The sequence below is a fragment of the Gymnodraco acuticeps genome, unplaced genomic scaffold (genome assembly GCF_902827175.1).
Source record: "Gymnodraco acuticeps unplaced genomic scaffold, fGymAcu1.1, whole genome shotgun sequence".
Taxonomy (NCBI): domain Eukaryota; kingdom Metazoa; phylum Chordata; class Actinopteri; order Perciformes; family Bathydraconidae; genus Gymnodraco; species Gymnodraco acuticeps.
Window position 1 is genome coordinate 1,025,199 of NW_022992040.1, and position 19,554 is coordinate 1,044,752.

General features: G+C 39.1%; 2 protein-coding genes across 2 annotated transcripts in view; both read left to right on the top strand.

Moving 5' to 3' along the window:
• lrrc1 (leucine rich repeat containing 1) overlaps positions 1-13,848 on the top strand; it is a 32,093-nt gene extending 18,245 nt beyond the window's left edge. The window contains exons 5-14 of the mRNA XM_034201774.1: positions 4,752-4,808; positions 5,154-5,217; positions 6,029-6,103; positions 6,498-6,642; positions 6,990-7,108; positions 7,832-7,915; positions 9,306-9,421; positions 10,378-10,550; positions 11,685-11,824; positions 12,442-13,848. Of these exons, the coding sequence (XP_034057665.1) occupies positions 4,752-4,808; positions 5,154-5,217; positions 6,029-6,103; positions 6,498-6,642; positions 6,990-7,108; positions 7,832-7,915; positions 9,306-9,421; positions 10,378-10,550; positions 11,685-11,824; positions 12,442-12,600 (1,132 nt within the window). The 3' untranslated portion in view covers positions 12,601-13,848. The remainder of the gene's footprint in view (positions 1-4,751; positions 4,809-5,153; positions 5,218-6,028; positions 6,104-6,497; positions 6,643-6,989; positions 7,109-7,831; positions 7,916-9,305; positions 9,422-10,377; positions 10,551-11,684; positions 11,825-12,441) is intronic.
• On the top strand, positions 12,641-19,109 carry LOC117536766. Its single transcript, XM_034201772.1, has 8 exons — positions 12,641-12,688; positions 14,682-14,915; positions 15,761-15,997; positions 16,178-16,267; positions 16,820-16,897; positions 17,370-17,645; positions 18,048-18,146; positions 18,357-19,109. Exons 1-8 carry the CDS (start codon positions 12,641-12,643, stop codon positions 18,522-18,524), a joined length of 1,230 nt encoding a protein of 409 aa, XP_034057663.1. The 3' UTR covers positions 18,525-19,109.
• The last annotated feature ends 445 nt before the right edge of the window (positions 19,110-19,554 follow it).

Genomic DNA, 19,554 nt, shown 5'->3' on the forward strand with positions numbered 1-19,554 from the left:
GGTGAGCAGCCGCTCTCAGCGTTCGATAAACGCAACGAAAAAATGTCTTCTTGTGTTACTCCAAAAAAGGCAAGTTTTTGACTGTTTGTAGAGGCTAAGCCAACGCTTTAAGCCTCTGAGGATCCGCTTGGTGGGTGTAATTGACGCACACAAGTTTGCTGCCGAATAAAGGTCAGAAACAAAGTTTCCAGTTTGAAACTTTCCATTTGACTGGTTTCCATTTACTTTCTTCTTTCCATATTCACCACACGATATTACCGTTTACACAATACCTTTGCTTTGCTTGTAATCCCGTGTTTGTGTGTGTTCTCCGTGTGTGTTCCTTGTGTGTTCCGTGTGTGTGTTCTCCGTGTGTGCTCTCCTTGTGTGCTCCGTGTGTGCTCCTTGTGTGTTCCGTGTGTGTGTTCTCCGTGTGTGCTCCTTGTGTGTTCCGTGTGTGCTCTCCTTGTGTGCTCCGTGTGTGTGGTCAAAAACTGTATGGGCCTTCCGGCGGAACCTCTCACCAACACACATAGGTTCCTACCTTTTATACCCACAGTTAATTGGCTCCTACAATGTACATTTTCTACTTTCTTGTTTATTTCTTGTCTTCACATTTTTATTGTACAATGCCATGTCTTTTTATGCTGCTGCGACACAAAAATGTCCCAAATTGGGATCAATAAAGTTCTATCTCATCTCTCTTATCTCTTATGAATGCCAATATCACTGTCCAGATTGAAGTTGCATTGAGAAATCCAAGCATAGGAAGTAAAAAAAAAAGAAGCAATTCAAAGCGAGTTTGCTGTTCAGACTGTTATCAAAAAAAGCTTTCTGAGTTTGCTCTTCGGCTTCTTTTGCCTGCAGAGTGAACTTAGCCTTTTGGTCATGTAATGTCCCGCCTGCCTCTCTTTGCATTTCCTTGTCTCACAATTTGCTTCTTCCTTCTGTCTGGCTATGGTAATCATCACATTTACCTATGATTGCATTTTATTCAAAGTGTTGTACATTTCTATTGTCTCCTTTTCCCCTGATACTAATCATTTGTACTAAAATCTCATGACATTGGGGAAACCCACCAACCAAACTGCTCCACACAGACATCAGTCAGTGTCCTCTCCTTGGACCCATTGTCTTTGTTCATAAAAGTTTATTTTTTCTGAGCTGGCATATCATCTGCTGCAGTTAAGACACATGTCTGGCCAACATTTCTATTCCCATGGGGTCTCTCTTATTATAATTTGATTTAATAAGGCAACTATGTGCTTTTTGGTCAAATTGCCACAAGGGATGTTTTTAGTAGTTAGGAGTTCAGAGGAAACTGAATTTTAAACCCATTCAGGGAGGGATTTGAAAGGATAACATTACTAGACATGCACATTTGTTTAGAAATGTTGACAATATCCTGACATTCGACTGATTTTAAAAGGCACTTGACTGCTGAGAAAGTCAGACACTTGATTTTTTAAACACATTACACAATGTTATCCTAATGTACTTTTAAAGATAGAATTACAAGAAACACATGTCAATAAAGTCATGTTCTTAAAAGGCATTTTCTCGTTTTCTCCCACTTGTCCAGTAGTACTTTTTAAACTATTATTGGCAGTGCTCTGGATGGCATATTTTAACCATTAGATAACTGTTGAACGCATTGAAGCTAAACTAAACAGAGATGTGTCTTGGCTTGCCATGCTGCCTTACATTAAGCATTACTGCTGAACCTCTAAGGCAGTGGTTCTCAAACTTTTTTCACTCATGTACCCCCTTTGGAAAAGAAATTCAGCCAAGTACCCCCTGATCAGCGCAAAAACTATTTGTTAAGGAAAAAAAGCCTATATAAAGAGGTACAGTACAGCGCTGCACCATCAGTGTCTGATTTATTAAAACAACAACCTTGTAACTGAGAAGCACTTAAATGCTACAATTTACAATCCATCACTAAATTCATGGCAAACCAATTTTAACATCATGCAATAACTCTAAGACGACATTAGTTGCATTGAACTGATCTTTTTAATAAGTTGTACTTACAATGTAGTGAAACATGGGCTTGTGCTTCACTGAGGATCTTTGTCATTCTGACAGGGAGGCAAACTGCAGTTATTACATTTTGCGTTTTGAGATATGTGTAACTCTGTTAACATAAAACCCACACTGCTCAAACTTCGTTACTTTTCCTAAAATTGGTATATTAGTTAGTATATATTATGTTGGGGCTATGGGAATGAAGAGAAAAAAATATATGAGCATTTTATGAGCATGGGATTTTGACCCCTCATATAAACATATGCATAATGCTGCGCTATACTTTGCGGCCACACGCCGTTGCCAAGCAACGCTTATTGTTTAGGTGTCCTTTGATAAGCAGGCAGTCATATAATTAACTAGAACTAGCTAGATCTGATAGATTTGGACATAAACGCGAGTGAAGTAACCGGAAGCGAGAGAGAGATCAGAGAGCAGATCAGCTGCTGCTGACGGAGAACACGCAGCTCTGCATTATCACAGCTCCGCCGCTGTGATGGACCGTTGAGCCGAGCAAAAATACACTAAGAGTTAGACCTAACACACTTGGCTAGTTTATCTACTCTGGAACTAGCTAAACTAGTTAAAAATATATTTATTCTTTACTGTCGGGTCACTTAGTACAGGTTCAGCGAGCTGCACGAGACTGACGGGCTGTCAGGAGAGGGAGAGGAAAAGAGAGCACCCCGTTTATTTTTCCCATTTTATTATCCATAATTACTGTAAACCTTTGAATAAAGTAGTCAATCTACTATTAGTAGTTTGTGTAAATGCATTAATTATGTTTTTTTTTTCCATTAACATAAAATAAATCTCACGTACCCCCTGCAGTACTCTAACGTACCCCTAGGGGTCCGCGTACCCCCATTTGAGAACCACTGCTCTAAGGGATGATGCATGCACATTGAATGAAAGCCTGGCTGTGATAAAATAAAATGATTTTATTTTGCTCCTTTAGTGATCATAAATCTAGATTATTGACTTTTAAATAATGCTTTGCGTCTGATAGATGGGCCTTTTAAGCTCAATGTTAATCTGATGTTGGACACACAGCATTTGGCTCAGTGATGCACCTGAATTAGATTCCATGCAAGACACAAAACACCAGATGGATTTTCTGATGAAGATCCATACTGTAATGGATTATAGATGCATGGGCTAAAATTAAGCAAAAATGTTGCCTGTGTTGAGTCGGGCTGCAACAAAAGGATTATTCTTACTTATCAAAAATTCTGCCGATTAGTTTCTTGATTAATCGCTTGGTTTATAAAATGTCAGAAAATAGGAAAAACGGTCACGGTGACATCTTTAAATGTCTTGTATTGACCAATTATATTTCGTTTACTAAGATATAAAATCTCAATCATTTGTAGACATTTAAGGAGGAGCCTGTGACCTAAGATTTTCATCGTCATAACTACACTGTAGCTATGTACGTATGACCAATAAAAGCCTTGAACATTTACATGAAACTTCTGTTACCTGTTCTTTATGTTGTAGATCTTTCTGTTGTTACATCCAGCTAATGCTCATCCAACTCTAAACAGATAAAGACCAAATGAGTATTAAAGCTTGTGTTTTCATTGGAAATGTCTTAGATACACTTCTGTTTTGTGGTGAGTCTTCTTGTGAACCATGTGCTACCAACACAGTATTGTATGTATTCAAATGCACTCAGCTCCAAAAATGTTTATCTTAGAAAAAAACTGCATCCCTTTAGAAGTCTTCAAGTTCATATTGTTCATGTTTTTCTTTTTTACCATGGCAACTGCTATAAACTGAATATAGACGGGCAGCTGTGATGTAAATCTTTGTATATGATGTATACAATTTTCCTCCCAATGAAGTCAGTTGGGGTTAACAAGATCTCCATACACCCTTTTTCTCATGGTACGGCATGTGCCCCACATATGTCCCATATCAATCTTACATAATGTGCGGACTTATGGCCTGCTCTCTGTCAAGGGAAGGGGGTAATGAAAAACATGGTGTGGGTTTTTAGAAGAGGATAAGATTAGCGTTCAAAAGGTTAAATGACATCCGTGGTTATTACCCAGAGATGGAGAGGTTTTCTGACCAAAAGCTTTTACAGAAACCGGAGACACTTGATACAGTTTGTTGTGGCTGTTTTTATCATCTCTCCAATCCATCTTCTGCGGTGAATGTAAAATACAAGATTAAGGGAAAGTGGCTGTTACACATCATGTTGTCACACTTCAAACATACCTACTGGATTAGGTTAATCCCTTTAGGCCCAAGTCAAACATGTATTTGCTCACGTTGTGAATGGAAAGGCTTTGTGTTGACTCTCTCTGACCATCTCTAATCCCACGCCAGAGTTATTTAGATCAACAAGATGAACTTTGTGCTGTACTAGTTGTCATAAAACCCTCCATTAATTGGGTGCGTGTACGGTACTGAGGCATGCATAACCAGCAGTGCAATAACACAACCTTGTACTTTGGTCTATGATAGCCATTTAGACATTTTTCATCTTCATTTAAAGCATGCAGTCGTTGTTTATGCTGCCGTGATTTTACGGCCCCGATAACACTGACACGCCTCCAAAGTACTTCCTGTTCTCAGATATCTGATTCCAAGGAGACATTTCGCAACCGTGTTTGGCATTCACTAAAATCTCTTTGTTGATCATTATCTGTGATGGTATTATGAGTTTATAGAAACTACAGTTCATGGCATTTAAAAAGACGTTTAATAATCTCTCTTTTCCCCCTTCTTTGCAGTCTTTCCAATTTGGTATCACTAGAACTCAGAGAAAATCTGCTCACATTCCTACCAGAGTAAGTATTCAATCAACTGCACTTTCTACATAATCAGTTTTTATTATAATACGTTATCATACAGCAAATGCAAGACCCTTCATACCAGACTCTCAATCTACAACAAACAAAAAAGACAACATAATAACACCACTATATACTGACACTTTAAAGTAACAATCATTTCAATAATAATCACATTATAATCATCCAAAATATACTTTGTCTGCAAGTATTTATCCAATTTCTTTGGATTTGGATCGTTATTTTTTTTTTAAAGTAGTTCTATCTTGAATCAAACCTATTATTCAAACTATGCTTAATTTTCCTAATCACTGTATATTAATTTCCACGTGTCATCCACAGGTCACTATCCATGCTCCATAGACTTGAAGAGCTGGACCTAGGAAATAATGAACTATACAATTTGGTAAGTTGTGTTTTTTCTTTCTTCTGGATGCCAGGAAATGTGAGCAAAATAAACTTTTCCCATTTCCTTTTTTCTTGTCAAGTCAAAGTAGATTAGCATCCCTTGAGAACAGCTTTCACTTCTTATCACTCAGATGGGAGGACGGCCATCTGCTTTGAGCTTTGGCTCTTAGTTGTAATCACATACTGTATGAGCAGCCGGACTCTCATGGTGAATGATTTACTCGCAGACAAAGCAAAGTTAGACTGTCAAGATATGAGTCTTTTTGTATTTAATTGTATTTATAAGTTATCATGTGTACATTGCACTGCAGTTATTTACTTAGTTGGATGAGTTTTCTTCTGCTCTCGGTTTTGGGTATTGATATATTCTACAGTTCTAAAAGTGTACTGCATTGGCACACTGTTAACACCTCAAATAGATGTGTTGAATATACAAATTCAAAATAAGTTATGTTTTTCATATACATTTTAATTGTATTCTTTGAATTGATATTGAGAAACAAAAACAAATACACTTGTGTAGCCCCGAACTCTTGGCGGATTAGAAGTATATGGAGTAAATGACCCTTTTTACATTGACCGTTAGTGCTCATGCCTCCATTAGGCTGGATGTTGCCATGTGCAGACTACATTTTTGATTTAATTTAGAATTAAATGAAACAAGTTAATAAATAAATCAATGTTAAATGAAATGTAATTGAAGTTACAAATCAGCTCACTTATGTGATACATCAATGCTTTGCTGTGTGTTTTTCTTCAGTTTTCCCGGCTCTCATTGTCTCTCCTTTCATTTTCTTCCTCCCACACAGCCAGAGTCAATAGGCGGTCTTGTGAGCCTCAAGGACTTGTGGCTGGATGGAAACCAGTTGGCTGAAATCCCCTCAGTGAGCTAATCAATTTCTCTCTTATATTTGATTATCTGATTTTCTCTGTATTGATCAGAGAGCCACCATTTCATATAGTTATATTTATTGTATTTCGATATAATCAGAAAATACAATTTGTCTTATCCATCCCAAGAAAAAACAAATGCTGCCTTGGTGTCATGTTGGCCAACACCCTGAAACGTAGTTCTGTAACTATGATATATTATGCAATCTTAGTTAAAAATAAATAAATATATTTTTTCTTTTAAAAGTATTTATTTTGATAATAGCATCAGTGTGGTCACCACAGCCAAGTCCTGAGATAAAGCTTGTGCTAATGCATAAACGTGATGGATTACTCTCTGCTTTTAGAGTGTATTTGCTTACAACCAGTCTCTGCTCTGAATTTCAGGAGATGGGCAGTATGAAAAGCATGTTGTGTCTGGATGTATCAGAAAATAAAATGGAGCGACTTCCAGAGGAGTTAGGAGGCCTGACGTCGCTCACTGACCTGCTGGTGTCTCAGAACCTCATCGATGAGCTGCCAGAAAGCATAGGTAGGCATGGCAACCCTCCTAGCTCTTTATTATACGAATCTGTCATAAGAGCTGTTCTTGTGTATCGTCAGACTACCTTACCTATTTTCTCCTCATTGGGTAATTTCACATATGCTAAATAATAGATATTTCCTAAAGTTTCATTCAAAATGGCCTGTTCATAATATAAAACCCATTGAACATAATATGTTCAACGTGCCAAGCTTTGGTGTGAAAACAACCCACTTGAAGTAAATATTCAAGCTCACTAGTACTTTCTCTCAGTACCACAGTAACTGCGTCATTAGTCTGCTAGACTGCCATGTTTGTCTGATTAATATATATAATTGTTGCTTCTCTCTCTGCAGGAAAGCTACGGAAACTGTCTATATTGAAAGCTGATCAGAATAGGCTAACGTATCTCCCAGAGAGCATCGGTAACTGTGAAAGCCTGACTGAACTCGTGCTCACAGAGAACCAGCTGCAGGTATGTTACAACTTCTTTAAACATGTAAAGAACATCTTTCAGTTATTTTACAGATTGTGGCTTATTGTAACTAACTTGAAAATAGCTGTGGGCAACACCAATTTCCAAACCTTAAAAAGACTTACTTGCATATCTGTATAACTCTTTTCAATTCACTTTTACCAGGCACATAAATACAGTTAATATGAAAGCAGTACATTACATAAAGGTTTTGGTATAATGAAAGAATAAAGATCTCATCCTCATGACAAATAATTAAATCCAATTATTATAGATTTGTTTGTTTGTGCCTTTTACCTTCATCCACTGTGGTGAAAAATGCATTTTGAGAGTCATTCAATGGCTAAAAAAAGCACTGATATGTAAAACATCTGGAATATGTCAATAAAATATACATTTCCCACAGAGATAGAAAGCCACATTCAGGGGATGCATACAGTATGTATGTTTTTCTGTTTTGTGTATGAGTAAATGTAGCGCCTGTCTGAGAAAAACATCTCCTTTTGTGTCTGTGCATGAGAGCACTGCACTGTGCTGAATACACATGGAGGATTTCATTGTGTATATTGTCCTTGGAACAATTGACACGTGGGACACACGGTTCAATAAATAAGTTACAAACCAGAAAAGGAAATACTCTTGTTGTGCCTTTATGGTTATTAAGCTTCCAGTGTTTTTAAAACTCACTATGTTGCTTTAATTGTTGACATTCCTTCATTACAGAGTTTGCCTAGGAGTATCGGGAAATTAAAGCGAGTTTCCAACTTCAACTGTGACAGAAACCAGCTAACGTCATTACCGAAAGAGGTAAGCTTCGCATATATCTTTTATTTCAAATGTTTTTTAAATGCAGTACCCAGCTACCGGTTATTTTTTATTTTTTTCTAACCTGTGTATCCTTGTGACTATTATTATTTTGTTGTTTTGTTTCCCATTGTAAAGCGTCCTTGGGTCTCTTGAAAGGCGCTATTAAAATGATTATTAGTGTAAATCCATTGAGTGTTATAAGAAGCAATGAATGAAACTGACTATAAAACTCTAAAGGTAAAGTTGTACATTTACACTAAATATAACATTGTAGGTTTTGTTCCCTCAGGATAATTACTTGTGCAGGTGTCAGTGTAAAAATGCCTGAAGATGTTGCTCTGCCAGCCTGTAGATGGCACACATTGATACATTCGACATCTCCAGGTCTAAGCAGCAGCAGCAGCTGATTGTAATTTTAGGTCGATAAGGGTCACGGTTTAGATTGACACATCTGACATACATATAACATTCAAAAGTTACAAGGCTATTATTTTCTTCTTCAATCAAATAAAAAAAGCTTTTAGTACACTGATGCAATGCTGTTAGACTGCATTTGTTGTTATGCAATTCTCTACTGCGACAGATTTTCATTGGCTCAAACCGTGTAAAGTTCACTCACGTTTGGATCAACAACAATGCTCTTGCTTGTGGAGTTTACTGCTCAGCTCAGGTTGGTTCAGCTCCGTCTGAGTGTCTCCATTGTGTTTGTACGTGACATTCTTTTCTAAACCTCTTGTCTGTTTAAGTTTACGCTTCCTCTGAAAGGCTTCTTCAGACGTCGTACAATGCCCCTGTGTCATAATGATGCAAAGACCGCAGTGTAGGGAGAAAAATAACAGCAGGCCTAGATCATGAATCCATGGTGTCACCGTTTTCTCAAACCAGCATTGAAATGACATCTCGAACAATCACAGTGTAACCACGGCGACCAAGTATTGATTCTCTGAGCTACTTGACCATTGGTCCAGTTTTATGGATTCTATTGATTGTTGATTAGCGACTCATAACACTTTTTCCTAGCTGATTGTAGACCGTGCTTACATGGAAGCAGACTTAACAAAGTGTGATCTGTTTGCTCCTCACGCCTTGTTTACTGATGACTTGAGAGGTGTTAGGCAGCTATCAGATAAACCCGTGTAGATGATGAGCTTAATCTGATCATTTAAGGGGGATGAATCTCTGTCACAATACTTGTTTCCTGAGCAGATTAATGGATTACAACGGCAGCTGGCCCAACACATCTTCAGTTATCTGGCTGCTAGGACTAGTTGTTCCTAAAAAAGTGTTACCTACATGTTTGTCTACCTATACTATGTGTTTATCCTTCCAAGGACACTTGTACTCTAACTAACGTGCAGCCGCATCATGGTGTGTCTCTTCTGTTTTGTAGATTGGGGGCTGCAGTGGTCTGAATGTCTTCTGTGTTCGAGAGAACAGACTGACGAGGATACCGTCAGAGCTGTCGCAGGCAACAGATCTGCACGTGCTCGATGTCTCTGGAAATAGGTACAACAAATCTGTATTTTATTGATTTTTAATATGTTTATTGTATCTTTGTAACTCTGGCGGGATAAATAAAGTCTTATCTTATCTTATTTGAAGACTCACACACCTGCAAATAATGTTTTTATGTGTTCGAAAACATTTTCCTATATACAGATTAATTTACAGACTTTAGTTTTCAATGCGAAGACTAAATGTAAACCATAAAGTGTAACATTTTATCATTATACGTGATAAATGCTTGAGGAAATTCAGTTTTTATTTGTACCTTCTGATGCATATCTATGATCTTCATATTACTCACCATCAGTCAGGGGTTGTTTTGGCTTTGCTTCTCTGCCACTACCTGTTATGGTCCAAGCTTTGTCTTCAGAGAAAGCAGCAGTGACGTCTTCTTCTTTAGTCTCACACAAACCTGTTCGCCTCTCTGTGTCTGGAGAGCGTTTCCCTCCTACACATTGTCATAACAACTACAAGCCTGCAGGTACCTTGTGCTCTCTTTATATCATACTAAGAAAGTGGATCACATCACTCCAGTTCTGAAGTCTCGACATTGGCTTCCTGTCTGTCAAATAACTGACACTAAAATACTATAGCTTTAAACAGAGCATTGCATGGGTTAGTGCTGTATTATGAGCCTTTGAGACCCCTCAGGTTGCCTGGTACCAGTCTGCTTTCTGTCCCAAGAGTTACATCTAAACACAGGGAGCCAAAGTCAGTTTGTATTCTCCATAAATCTGAAACAAACTCTGCTGAAACTCTCACTTTTTTTTAAAAATCAATGCTGAAAGTCAGCTGCCTTTTTATTTTGTTAAAATAATACTATTTCTAACATTGGGCTTTTTTTCTTTCTTGTATCTTTATACCTGTCTTATTCTATTTTAGCTTGTTTAATTATGTTTTCTCTTTTCTTACCTGATTATTTGATTTGATTTGATTTATATCCTGTTTGTTTTCAGGCTTGTTCACTTACCGCTGTCACTGACCACGCTTCGACTGAAGGCCTTATGGTTGTCTGAGAACCAGTCGCAGCCTCTCCTCACCTTCCAGACGGACCAGGACCCCGAGTCGGGCGAGAAGGTGCTCACCTGCGTGCTGCTGCCTCAACAGCCGTGTGAACCAGACACTAAAGGTAATGTTTTTCCAAACTATCCTCAGGGGTTTCCAGTAACCCTCATGACTCATGGGTGTTATCAGAAACAGGGAGTGTTCCACTGACTGAAACCACAGCACTACTTGTTTGTAGATCTTGCTTCTCAAGTGGAACGTTTTGGTGCCACGGCTGTGACAGTCGAGTAATATTCCTCATCACTAGTCGCATCGTCTCCAAGTATTTAGTGCCCCGTGGTTTGGATGACATTATCACATGATTTTCATTTCATTTCAAATCTTTATTTAATCAGATTGGTCCCTTGAGATCATAGATCTCTTTTTCAAGGGAGACCTGCAGCATATAGGTTCCACATGAAACATAAAACAATAAAGGACATCATACATGATATTCTCGGGGAAGCATAAGGAGTCGAGTGCCCTCAGGATCCTTCCCTGCAGTGACTGTCGATTACGAGCTCCTGCTAGGGATCACAGCCTATAACAGACTCACGTCCCTTGAGGACCTCCTTGGTTATGTTTTTCAGAATTGCGCTGGATTGGACGGCTAAAGAGGCTTAGCGGCGGCTGGCCCGTTGCCATTAAAAGCTCGCCCGCTGTGGGGTATAGAGATGGGGCTGAGGGTCGCCTCTATCTCTGCCTGATACAGAATTTGAATGTAGTTTATTTTCTTTGCTGTCATCCTTGCGCCTAAATATGCCTAGATTCAATCCTATTTTCCCTGCATGTTACTGTAGTTTGCATTCAACTAGATGTTTTTCTCCCCGGCAAAAAAAACATGCATTCTTTTATTTTGTGACGTGCCATCGCTCTCTCTCTCTCTCGGATGCAGATTGAAGACTGGTGGAGGTCATATGTGTGAGGCTGAATCTGAGGTTGGGGGCAGGGAAGATTGTGTTGCTGTAAGCCTATGACTAAGCCGGGATTTGAAACTGTGATCTGGCAGTTTCAGGCTCTCTCTTATGAGCACCGGGTTATATGACAGATTTCATTTCTTGAGTTGGCATGTTGCGGCCAAGCAATCATAACAGCCATATTGATTTTCATCTGCTCCTATTCACTTCAGGTCACCCTCTGTAATTGTATCTGAGCATTTTGAAGTGTGCGTGAATTAAATTAACACAAATGGTGTTGTCTCTTTCCAAAACGACCACAGGCTCTGATAATCTCGCCCGCTGTGGAGCCCTGGAGAGCCTGGTGAACGACGTGGCAGAAGACACCTGGGACAGCAAAGCCATGAACAGGATCAGTGCCATTCACTTTCTGGATGATGACGAGGACGAGGATGACGAGAAGGTAAGACCAACATGCCAAAGGGCGAAATTCAGCAATCTATCCAGAGATCTATCAATCTAGCTTCAGGATTGTGGGAATCGGTATTTCGATCTCTCCGTCTGTACACACAAACTGAAAGAAGTGAATAGGCTTTTCAGTCAGCCCAGCTTAAGTGAGCCTTGGCTGAGGTTGGCTATCAATTGACAGCAGCTTGTTTTGTGCCTAGATGGGGTTTTAGCATTTATTTACCAACAAAATACCTAAACTGTACAAACACGGCAGTGCCATTTCCGCATTCTCTTCCCATTTTCCAGTTGTCTTCTGCTGTACTTTCCAATAAAGGCAAAAAAGTAAATGAATGTTCATATGTATTATTGACTGTTGTAAAAATGTGAGATTCCGCAATACTCTGGAATACCCAGATTATACTACTTGAATCAGGTCATTCTGTGGGAATCATAAATGAGTAAATGGAAACTGTTTTATTGGAAATGCTTATTATAGTTTGGAGATGTATCAGTCTGGACCCCACGTCTCTTTTTGTACTGTAAACCGCTTACTGCCTACAACAGATGTGAACAATTCCTCTTTTGTTCTACAGAATGCACCACTAAATTGAATCTGTTTCCTTCACACAGGGAACACTACTGCGACGGGCCACGCCTCACCCCGGCGAGCTGAAGACGATGAAGAAAGCGGCGGAGAACCTCCGCAAAGACCTGAACGCTGCCAAAGGCCTGGACTCCAACAAAAACGAGGTCAATAACGCTGCAGACAGAGTGACCACATCTGTGTGACCTTTACCTCAGAAATGTTTTTTACCTCCTGTGTCTCGCCATGTCGTCCCGCACAACCCCCCCGCAGATTTTTACCTTGCGACCCTCGGTGTGGCCTACCCCTCCTCTGATTAAACCCCGGGACGCCTGTAAGTGTACTGCCTGTACTCCATCTCCAGTCCTGCGTAAAACGTGTCCGTCTGCCAGGGACCTCAGTGTGCCTTCCTCTTTGTAATTAATGTCAGCAGCAATAATCTGCACAGAGATGCTCCTTTTAAAATATTTTAAAGATGTATTACTTTTTTAATACCTCTTTTTAAAAATACACATTAGGTAGTTGCACTATTATAAGTCTTTATAATATGGTCAAACCTTCATAAATGTCTTATATATTTGTTCTTTATCTATTTTTAAAACACTGGGTGAATTCTTTTTACATTTTGGGCAAACATAAAAGCAGGAGTTTTTGGACCTACTGATTAAGGATTCTTGTATAGTCTCTTGTGAATATTGATACTTTTATACTTTTTGGCAGCTCAGATGTAAATAAATATGTATAGCACATTTATTAATCAGATGCAGATTTTTAAGTTGGTACTTTTTTCCTTTTTTTTTTTAAATCAACGAAATGATAAAACAGTCACTGATGTCTTATTCAATCCATACAGTTGTCATTGGGTGAGTGGAAGGCCTTGCAACTCTTTGTTGATCTGTAAAACATCTAGACCTATTTTTGGATAACTAGATTTAATTAAGTTTGGATTTAAGTACTGCACATCAACCATTAATTACTCGCCTGCAACCTAATAAAGCAGAAGTAACGATGCTGTCTTATTTATATGTGCTGTGCTTCACATCTTTGCAATGTTTTTCAAATAGATGCCAAAAACGGTTGTATATTATTTTTAAAAAAGGTTTGTCTTTCCTTTTTAACTAAGAGTACTGTATATAATAATCATCTTAGGTTTTGGTGAAAATGAGGTTCGTACCACAAGGATGGCATCCTTTTAAAAATGCGGTTGTTAGAAGTTGAACTTAAATGCACTTCTCAGTGCTTCTCAAATTATTTACATGGTACACGATCATTTGTATTATTTTGTTTTTAAATTGAGTGCAAAAAGTGGACCAGAGAAATTGGTTCAAGTGTTGGCTTTTATGTTTTTAATTATTTTCTGATCAAACTGCACAAAACGGATCTCAAACGGACACTGCCTGGAGATTTGGATGACTTTTTTAACCACTGATCAATAAAACGAGTGCAACACTAAACAGTATGTTTCTTATTCCTTTTCAATTATTGAGTTTAGAGACAATCTGATTTACAATAATATAAGGTACATCTGGTGTGGTCTTCATTTTAACCTATAACCAAAAATACCTTAAAGTGGTTTTCTTTGAGGAAACAAATCAGATATTCCATTTCCTGACCTCCCTCCATTGCTTCTGTCTGTCCAGCAGTGCACGGTGTTTCTGCAAAGCTCTGCCAGCATGTATTTGACTTGTCTACCCTGCACGTGCTGCATGTTGTACTGACACTGGGAGAGTAAAGACTGAATGTGTATGTATACAGTATTATGATGTTTGTTGCATATGCACTTTCATTTAAATCTCATTGTACATTTCTGTTTGAAAATGAAAAATGTGGTGTTTGAGTTATCAGTTAGGTTAAAAAACAGATAATCTCTCTTTCTCTGCCTCCTAAAGAAGCAACAAAAGAAACACGTTGGCAAAAGGGCAGAGAAAAAGACAAATTAAGCTTTTGATATCAATCTTCCAGCTTTTAAGCTCTTCAAAACAAGTGTACCAGTAAGAGTATTGGATTTGCACCCCCTGGTGCAACAATATAAGCTTGCATGTTGAAAATGAAGCAGGATTTTACTATTGTTTTTGTCTCAAATAATAAATATAAATGCTGCCCTTCTAGAAAGCATGAGCATTTTTCTAGGGTCAGCTTGGATATGTTGTACTATCTGACTTTTATTATGACCGGACTTCACATGACCAGTTTACGCATCATGATGGATGTGGCTTTATCAAAGTATTCATCCAACAATGTCACTTCTTATTTCCGTCAATATATTACATTGAAATGACATTTTCAGCAAAGGCCGGCGTCTCCTGACTATCTCCAGGAGTGTCAAAAGCCTCACACTAACCCGCCCCCCAGCTCCGGTAGGCAGCACTGGGCCCTGATCTCAGGCTTTGGTCAGGGGGAGAACAAACAGCGTCAGCAGACGAGGAACCTGGCGAGCGCCGGAGTGTGTGCCCGCTCCTCCAGCGCAGAGAAGGATGCAGAGGACACAGAACAACATGAGGAGGTCTTTTTTCCACTCCAGGTATCTTCTTATCAGCCACTTCCACTGCTGATGACCATCAACTGTTGTCGTGCTGCAGAATTACACTTAGTCTAGATGTGTCATCATTTTATATATATTCTTTTTTAATGAAATGCAAACTCACAAAACTCATCTGTTCAGAGAAGACAAAGGCATCAATGTACAATGTTAATATACATGTTTAACACGGGTGTCCAAACTACGGCCCGGGGGCCAAATGCGGCCCGTGGACCATTTTGAATTGGCCCTCAGTAAATTCAAAAAGTATAATGTAATACGGCCCACAAATGAAACTTGTGCTTGTCTTATATTGTAGTTCTTAAATATAAATGTAAAACGATATTACAGTAGTGTTTGTGTGTTAATAAGACCACTTTTAAAATCAATTCAGTCAATTAAAGTTGGAAACATTTTCTAACATATCTTAGCATAAAAGCCCAATGACTTATTTACATAACAAGCTTGAAATACACCCTTCCTATTTCTCCTTTATTATAATCAATCCGAGGCTTCTGTTTTAAGGGCTGAGCTGCCAACACTCACAAGCATAATTTACCTACATTTCCATTGATTTTGCTGACTTATAACTGAATTTATGAGGCAATATACCTTTAGTGAGTGGCCCAGCCCTTCGTATATTTCTCTGTATGTGGGCCTCGGTGAAAGAAGTTTGGACACCCCTGATCTATAAACTCAGAAATCAGTTGAATAAGTACAGTTGAATACAAATTGGGGACCTTAAGTCAAGGCTGCATCTGTTTTAATCCCTTATATTAATGTAATGTCTTGTTAGTGAATTCAAAGTGAAACATCCACGGCTGTGTTGGATTATTGTTTATCCCCAGGATGCTGCAGGCCAGCTGCCAGCAGAGAGTGATGCCATTCCACGGCGATTTTGCCCTCAGAGGGTCGAAACCCGAGACGGGAGGAAGTGTCAGCATCAAAGAGCTATTAATGCAGAGTCTGGTCACCATGGAAACCCCAGCCCCGACCTAAAGACCTCCTCCATCACAGGGAAGTCTTCTTCAGTGACGGAGACGACCCTTCCTCAGGAATCATTGGCCTCTGAAGTGCCATTAAGAGTAACTGCACGCTGTGTCTTCTTCAGTGTTTATCTATCTCTTTGGGGCTGCATTAGAAGGGGCTGCTGGAGACTCTATTGATTGTGGCAAATTGTTGCTAATGTTATTGTTGTTAGAGTTGCCTCACCCTGGCTCATTATGTAAATAGATTCTAGCTTTTCATTTCCAATTTCCTCCAAGTTACAGATCAAAGTGTCCGGCCAGAGTGGTGGTTTGGGAATCAGCATTGCTGGTGGAATAGGCTCGATGCCTTACAAAGACCACGATGAGGTAAGAAGATCTCTTGCAACATGTGTGATCATTGGCTGAAGGTAATGAGAAGAAACCTTGAGCAATTGAACAATATACTGTTTTGACCATAGGTTTTTGACACATACAGTACATCACATAGCCATAAGTTAGCCTGTTCGATACATTTTATCTTTCAACTATTTCCAACGTTTATAAAAAGATGGTCAAACATGTCGTCAAGCCTATACTGTACAATGTATTATGTAACTTCTAAATAATAAACTCTAAAGGCCATTCCTACTTAAAGGCCTTTCATTTTCCTACAACTCTTGGACTATATGCCATAAATGACCTTCCCTCTCCATCAAATATGCACATTACTTGTATTTCATAACTCTATATTAAAAAAAGAACACCGGTACTATAGTAAATGTGCTTAGTATTTGTGTTTATGTGTGTCATTTCTACTTTATCCCTTTCTTCGTGCTGAACCAAACAAAATGTCTACAATACATATTCAAATTCACAAACACACATTTGTTTTTAGATCATTATTTAAATTCACTCTCTAACATGTCTATTTCCCTTCAGGGTATTTTTATTTCCAGAGTAAATAAAGGGGGGGCGTCAGAAAAGGCTGGGGTCCATGTTGGAGATAGATTGCTGGAGGTAGGAATACTTTTTAAAATATATTTGTAAACTCATGTTTGTGATTTCTTATCCATTACAAAGTGTGTGAAATTACTTTTTACTTGCTGCAAGAATATCATTATGAAACCTCCCACTGGTGTTTCTCTTATGACCAATGGAGGGCATCATAGGACCAGCAGAGGACACTCGGGGGCTTCCGCAACCCCAATATGAGACTTACAAATAAAAAACAAGCAACTGAAAATACAAAATAAATATTTAGATTCAGACATTGGCAGAGAAAGTCATTGTTATCAGTGTCTTCATTGGGAATTCAAATCTTTGTGAGGCAAATTTGTGCTAAGTTACATTGAGATTTATGAATGAAATTACCGTGACTTGAACATGCTATTTGGAGATGCTGTGTGTGAGTGCGTGATTTAATGTCTCACCTCTAACTCCTGGTCTTACTTCTGACCCCTGAAAGCTTAATGTGACCACTGCCTTCCAGGTCAATGGCCTCAATATGCAGCTGGTGACCCACCATGGGGCAGTCACTGCCCTCAGGAATGCTGGGAGCTGCATCAAGATGGAAGTGCTCAGAGAGAGGCTGCTACCTCGAGAGTTGTGTGATCCGGGGGAGCACAAGGATCTTTGGGACGTGACAAGCCGACAGCCGGGCAGCCAAGAAGGCAGGAGCCAGAGAGGAAAACAGCCAAAGATGGAGAACACAGATTTCTGTTTGTCTAAGAAGATTGAGAAGAGTGTCTGCAACGGCAATGGCATTGTGAGTGCTGTTCTCCAATCACAGCACAAACTGAATATTTGTTTTCAAGGTTGTTTTAAAATGAACATCAAGCAATATGTGTGGACTTGTTTCAGATAACTTAGATTTGAGTCACACATGGAAGGCTTAATGACCTAAAAATAATTTGACCTAAACCTTTACATTTAAAAAATAATTGATACCTTCCCCCAAGTTAAAAGTTAACTTGGGACTTGTTTTGACACGTTCTTGAGTTGAAAATGGCATGTCCTGGCTTGAGACCCGACTTGGGTTTTGATTTGGGATTTGAGCACTTGCAGTACAATGACTTGTACCCACATCTGCCTCAAGTCAAATGGGAATTACGCCTTCAAAAGCAATCTTCTTTTACCCTTCTTTTCTCTTTGTCTCTCTGTGTTTCAGTCTGATTTGTATCGCGAGCTGAGCAGGGACTTTTCTGAACCGAAGGCGCAGACATTGATGAGAAATGATTCACATCAGGGAGGGAAACACACAATGACAGTAAGCACATTCATTCCTCAGTTAAGATACCACTCTTAATAAAATGTTACTCTGAAATCACCTAATTTTATCTTCTCCCTCAGTAAAAAGACATTCAATTGTTTCTGGATAATATCAGCAATTGATTTTTCTGACATTTCAGCACTGTATCAAATCACTTGCTTATTATCCTCCCGAATCCTGTTTCCTTCTCTGACAATTATCTGACAGATCCCTCGGATTATTCTCACTCATCCCTCTACCTCGGATGAAGATGTGGAGCTTTTGACACAGATCCCCAGCAGAGAGACGTTACATGCCTCTGAAATTCATGACACACACTCACACTGTTTTGACAGCGCACCCACCTTGACCAGTGAGTATAGGGGACATAAATGAAGGACATAGACTGTTATAACCCGGCTCTTTTCCTTTGTAATGATACTTTCCATACTGCTGGAATGATTTACTTGCATCATTTAGTGATATTAGAGTTTATTTTTATTACTAAAACCACAGAGTTTCCCCTGTACAACTCAATAGAACAGAGACTGGAGATGATGATAAGAATGTCCAAATGAATTACTGTACATGTCGTAATGTGAAATACAATCAATTAAACAATTAATGCCGCTGGCTACCTCTACTTCTCACCGCTGTGCTGTAAATAATGGCTGTGCTGGCTGAAATAGTGTCACCGCCCATGACAGTGTGAAGCACTCAAAGCTTTTATAGTGTGTACTGAGATAAAATGCCACACTGCGGAACAGATTGCACGGCATGCCGTCCGTTTCCTGCAGAGTCCTGATGCAGAATTAACTTAATTCCCTCGCACAACATCCAGATTGATGGGATTACACACTCTGCCTTTTGAGAAACAGAACATTACCTGCTTTGTGTTGTTTCACAGCTCTTTCATTCTCACAGCAAAAACAGTTTATAGTTCTGTGTTCACTTTCTCAATAAAGCACAATGTTGTTCCTCGAGGCCTTTCTTTTCTTTCAGCTGCGTAACAATCAAATCCACGCTGTCATGCATTCCCCCACAAAAAAATGTAGGTCAATTTATTTTTACTCTTGCAAAACAATCATTTCTATCAATTCCTACTGAAAGTGTGACAGGAAGGTGTTTGTTTGGCAGATATTTTGAGGTTGTAATTTGCAGTGTTGTTGCACAGGATTGCACCATATTGTGTGTTAAATGTTCCTATTATTGTGTCCTCCCCCTGCGGTCTTGCTCTTGACCAAATACACCAGCACTGATATGACTACTTGTTTGATCAGTGAAGCTCTGCGGAGATGACTGTCTGCTGGGTGATAATAACCTGCGAGAATCAATCCAGAGTCAATTACTGGCTGCCCTGGTTCATATTGTGAGACTTGAGTGTTTGTCTGTCTCAAGAGGCATTCATGAAGAGTCAGTGGGAGGA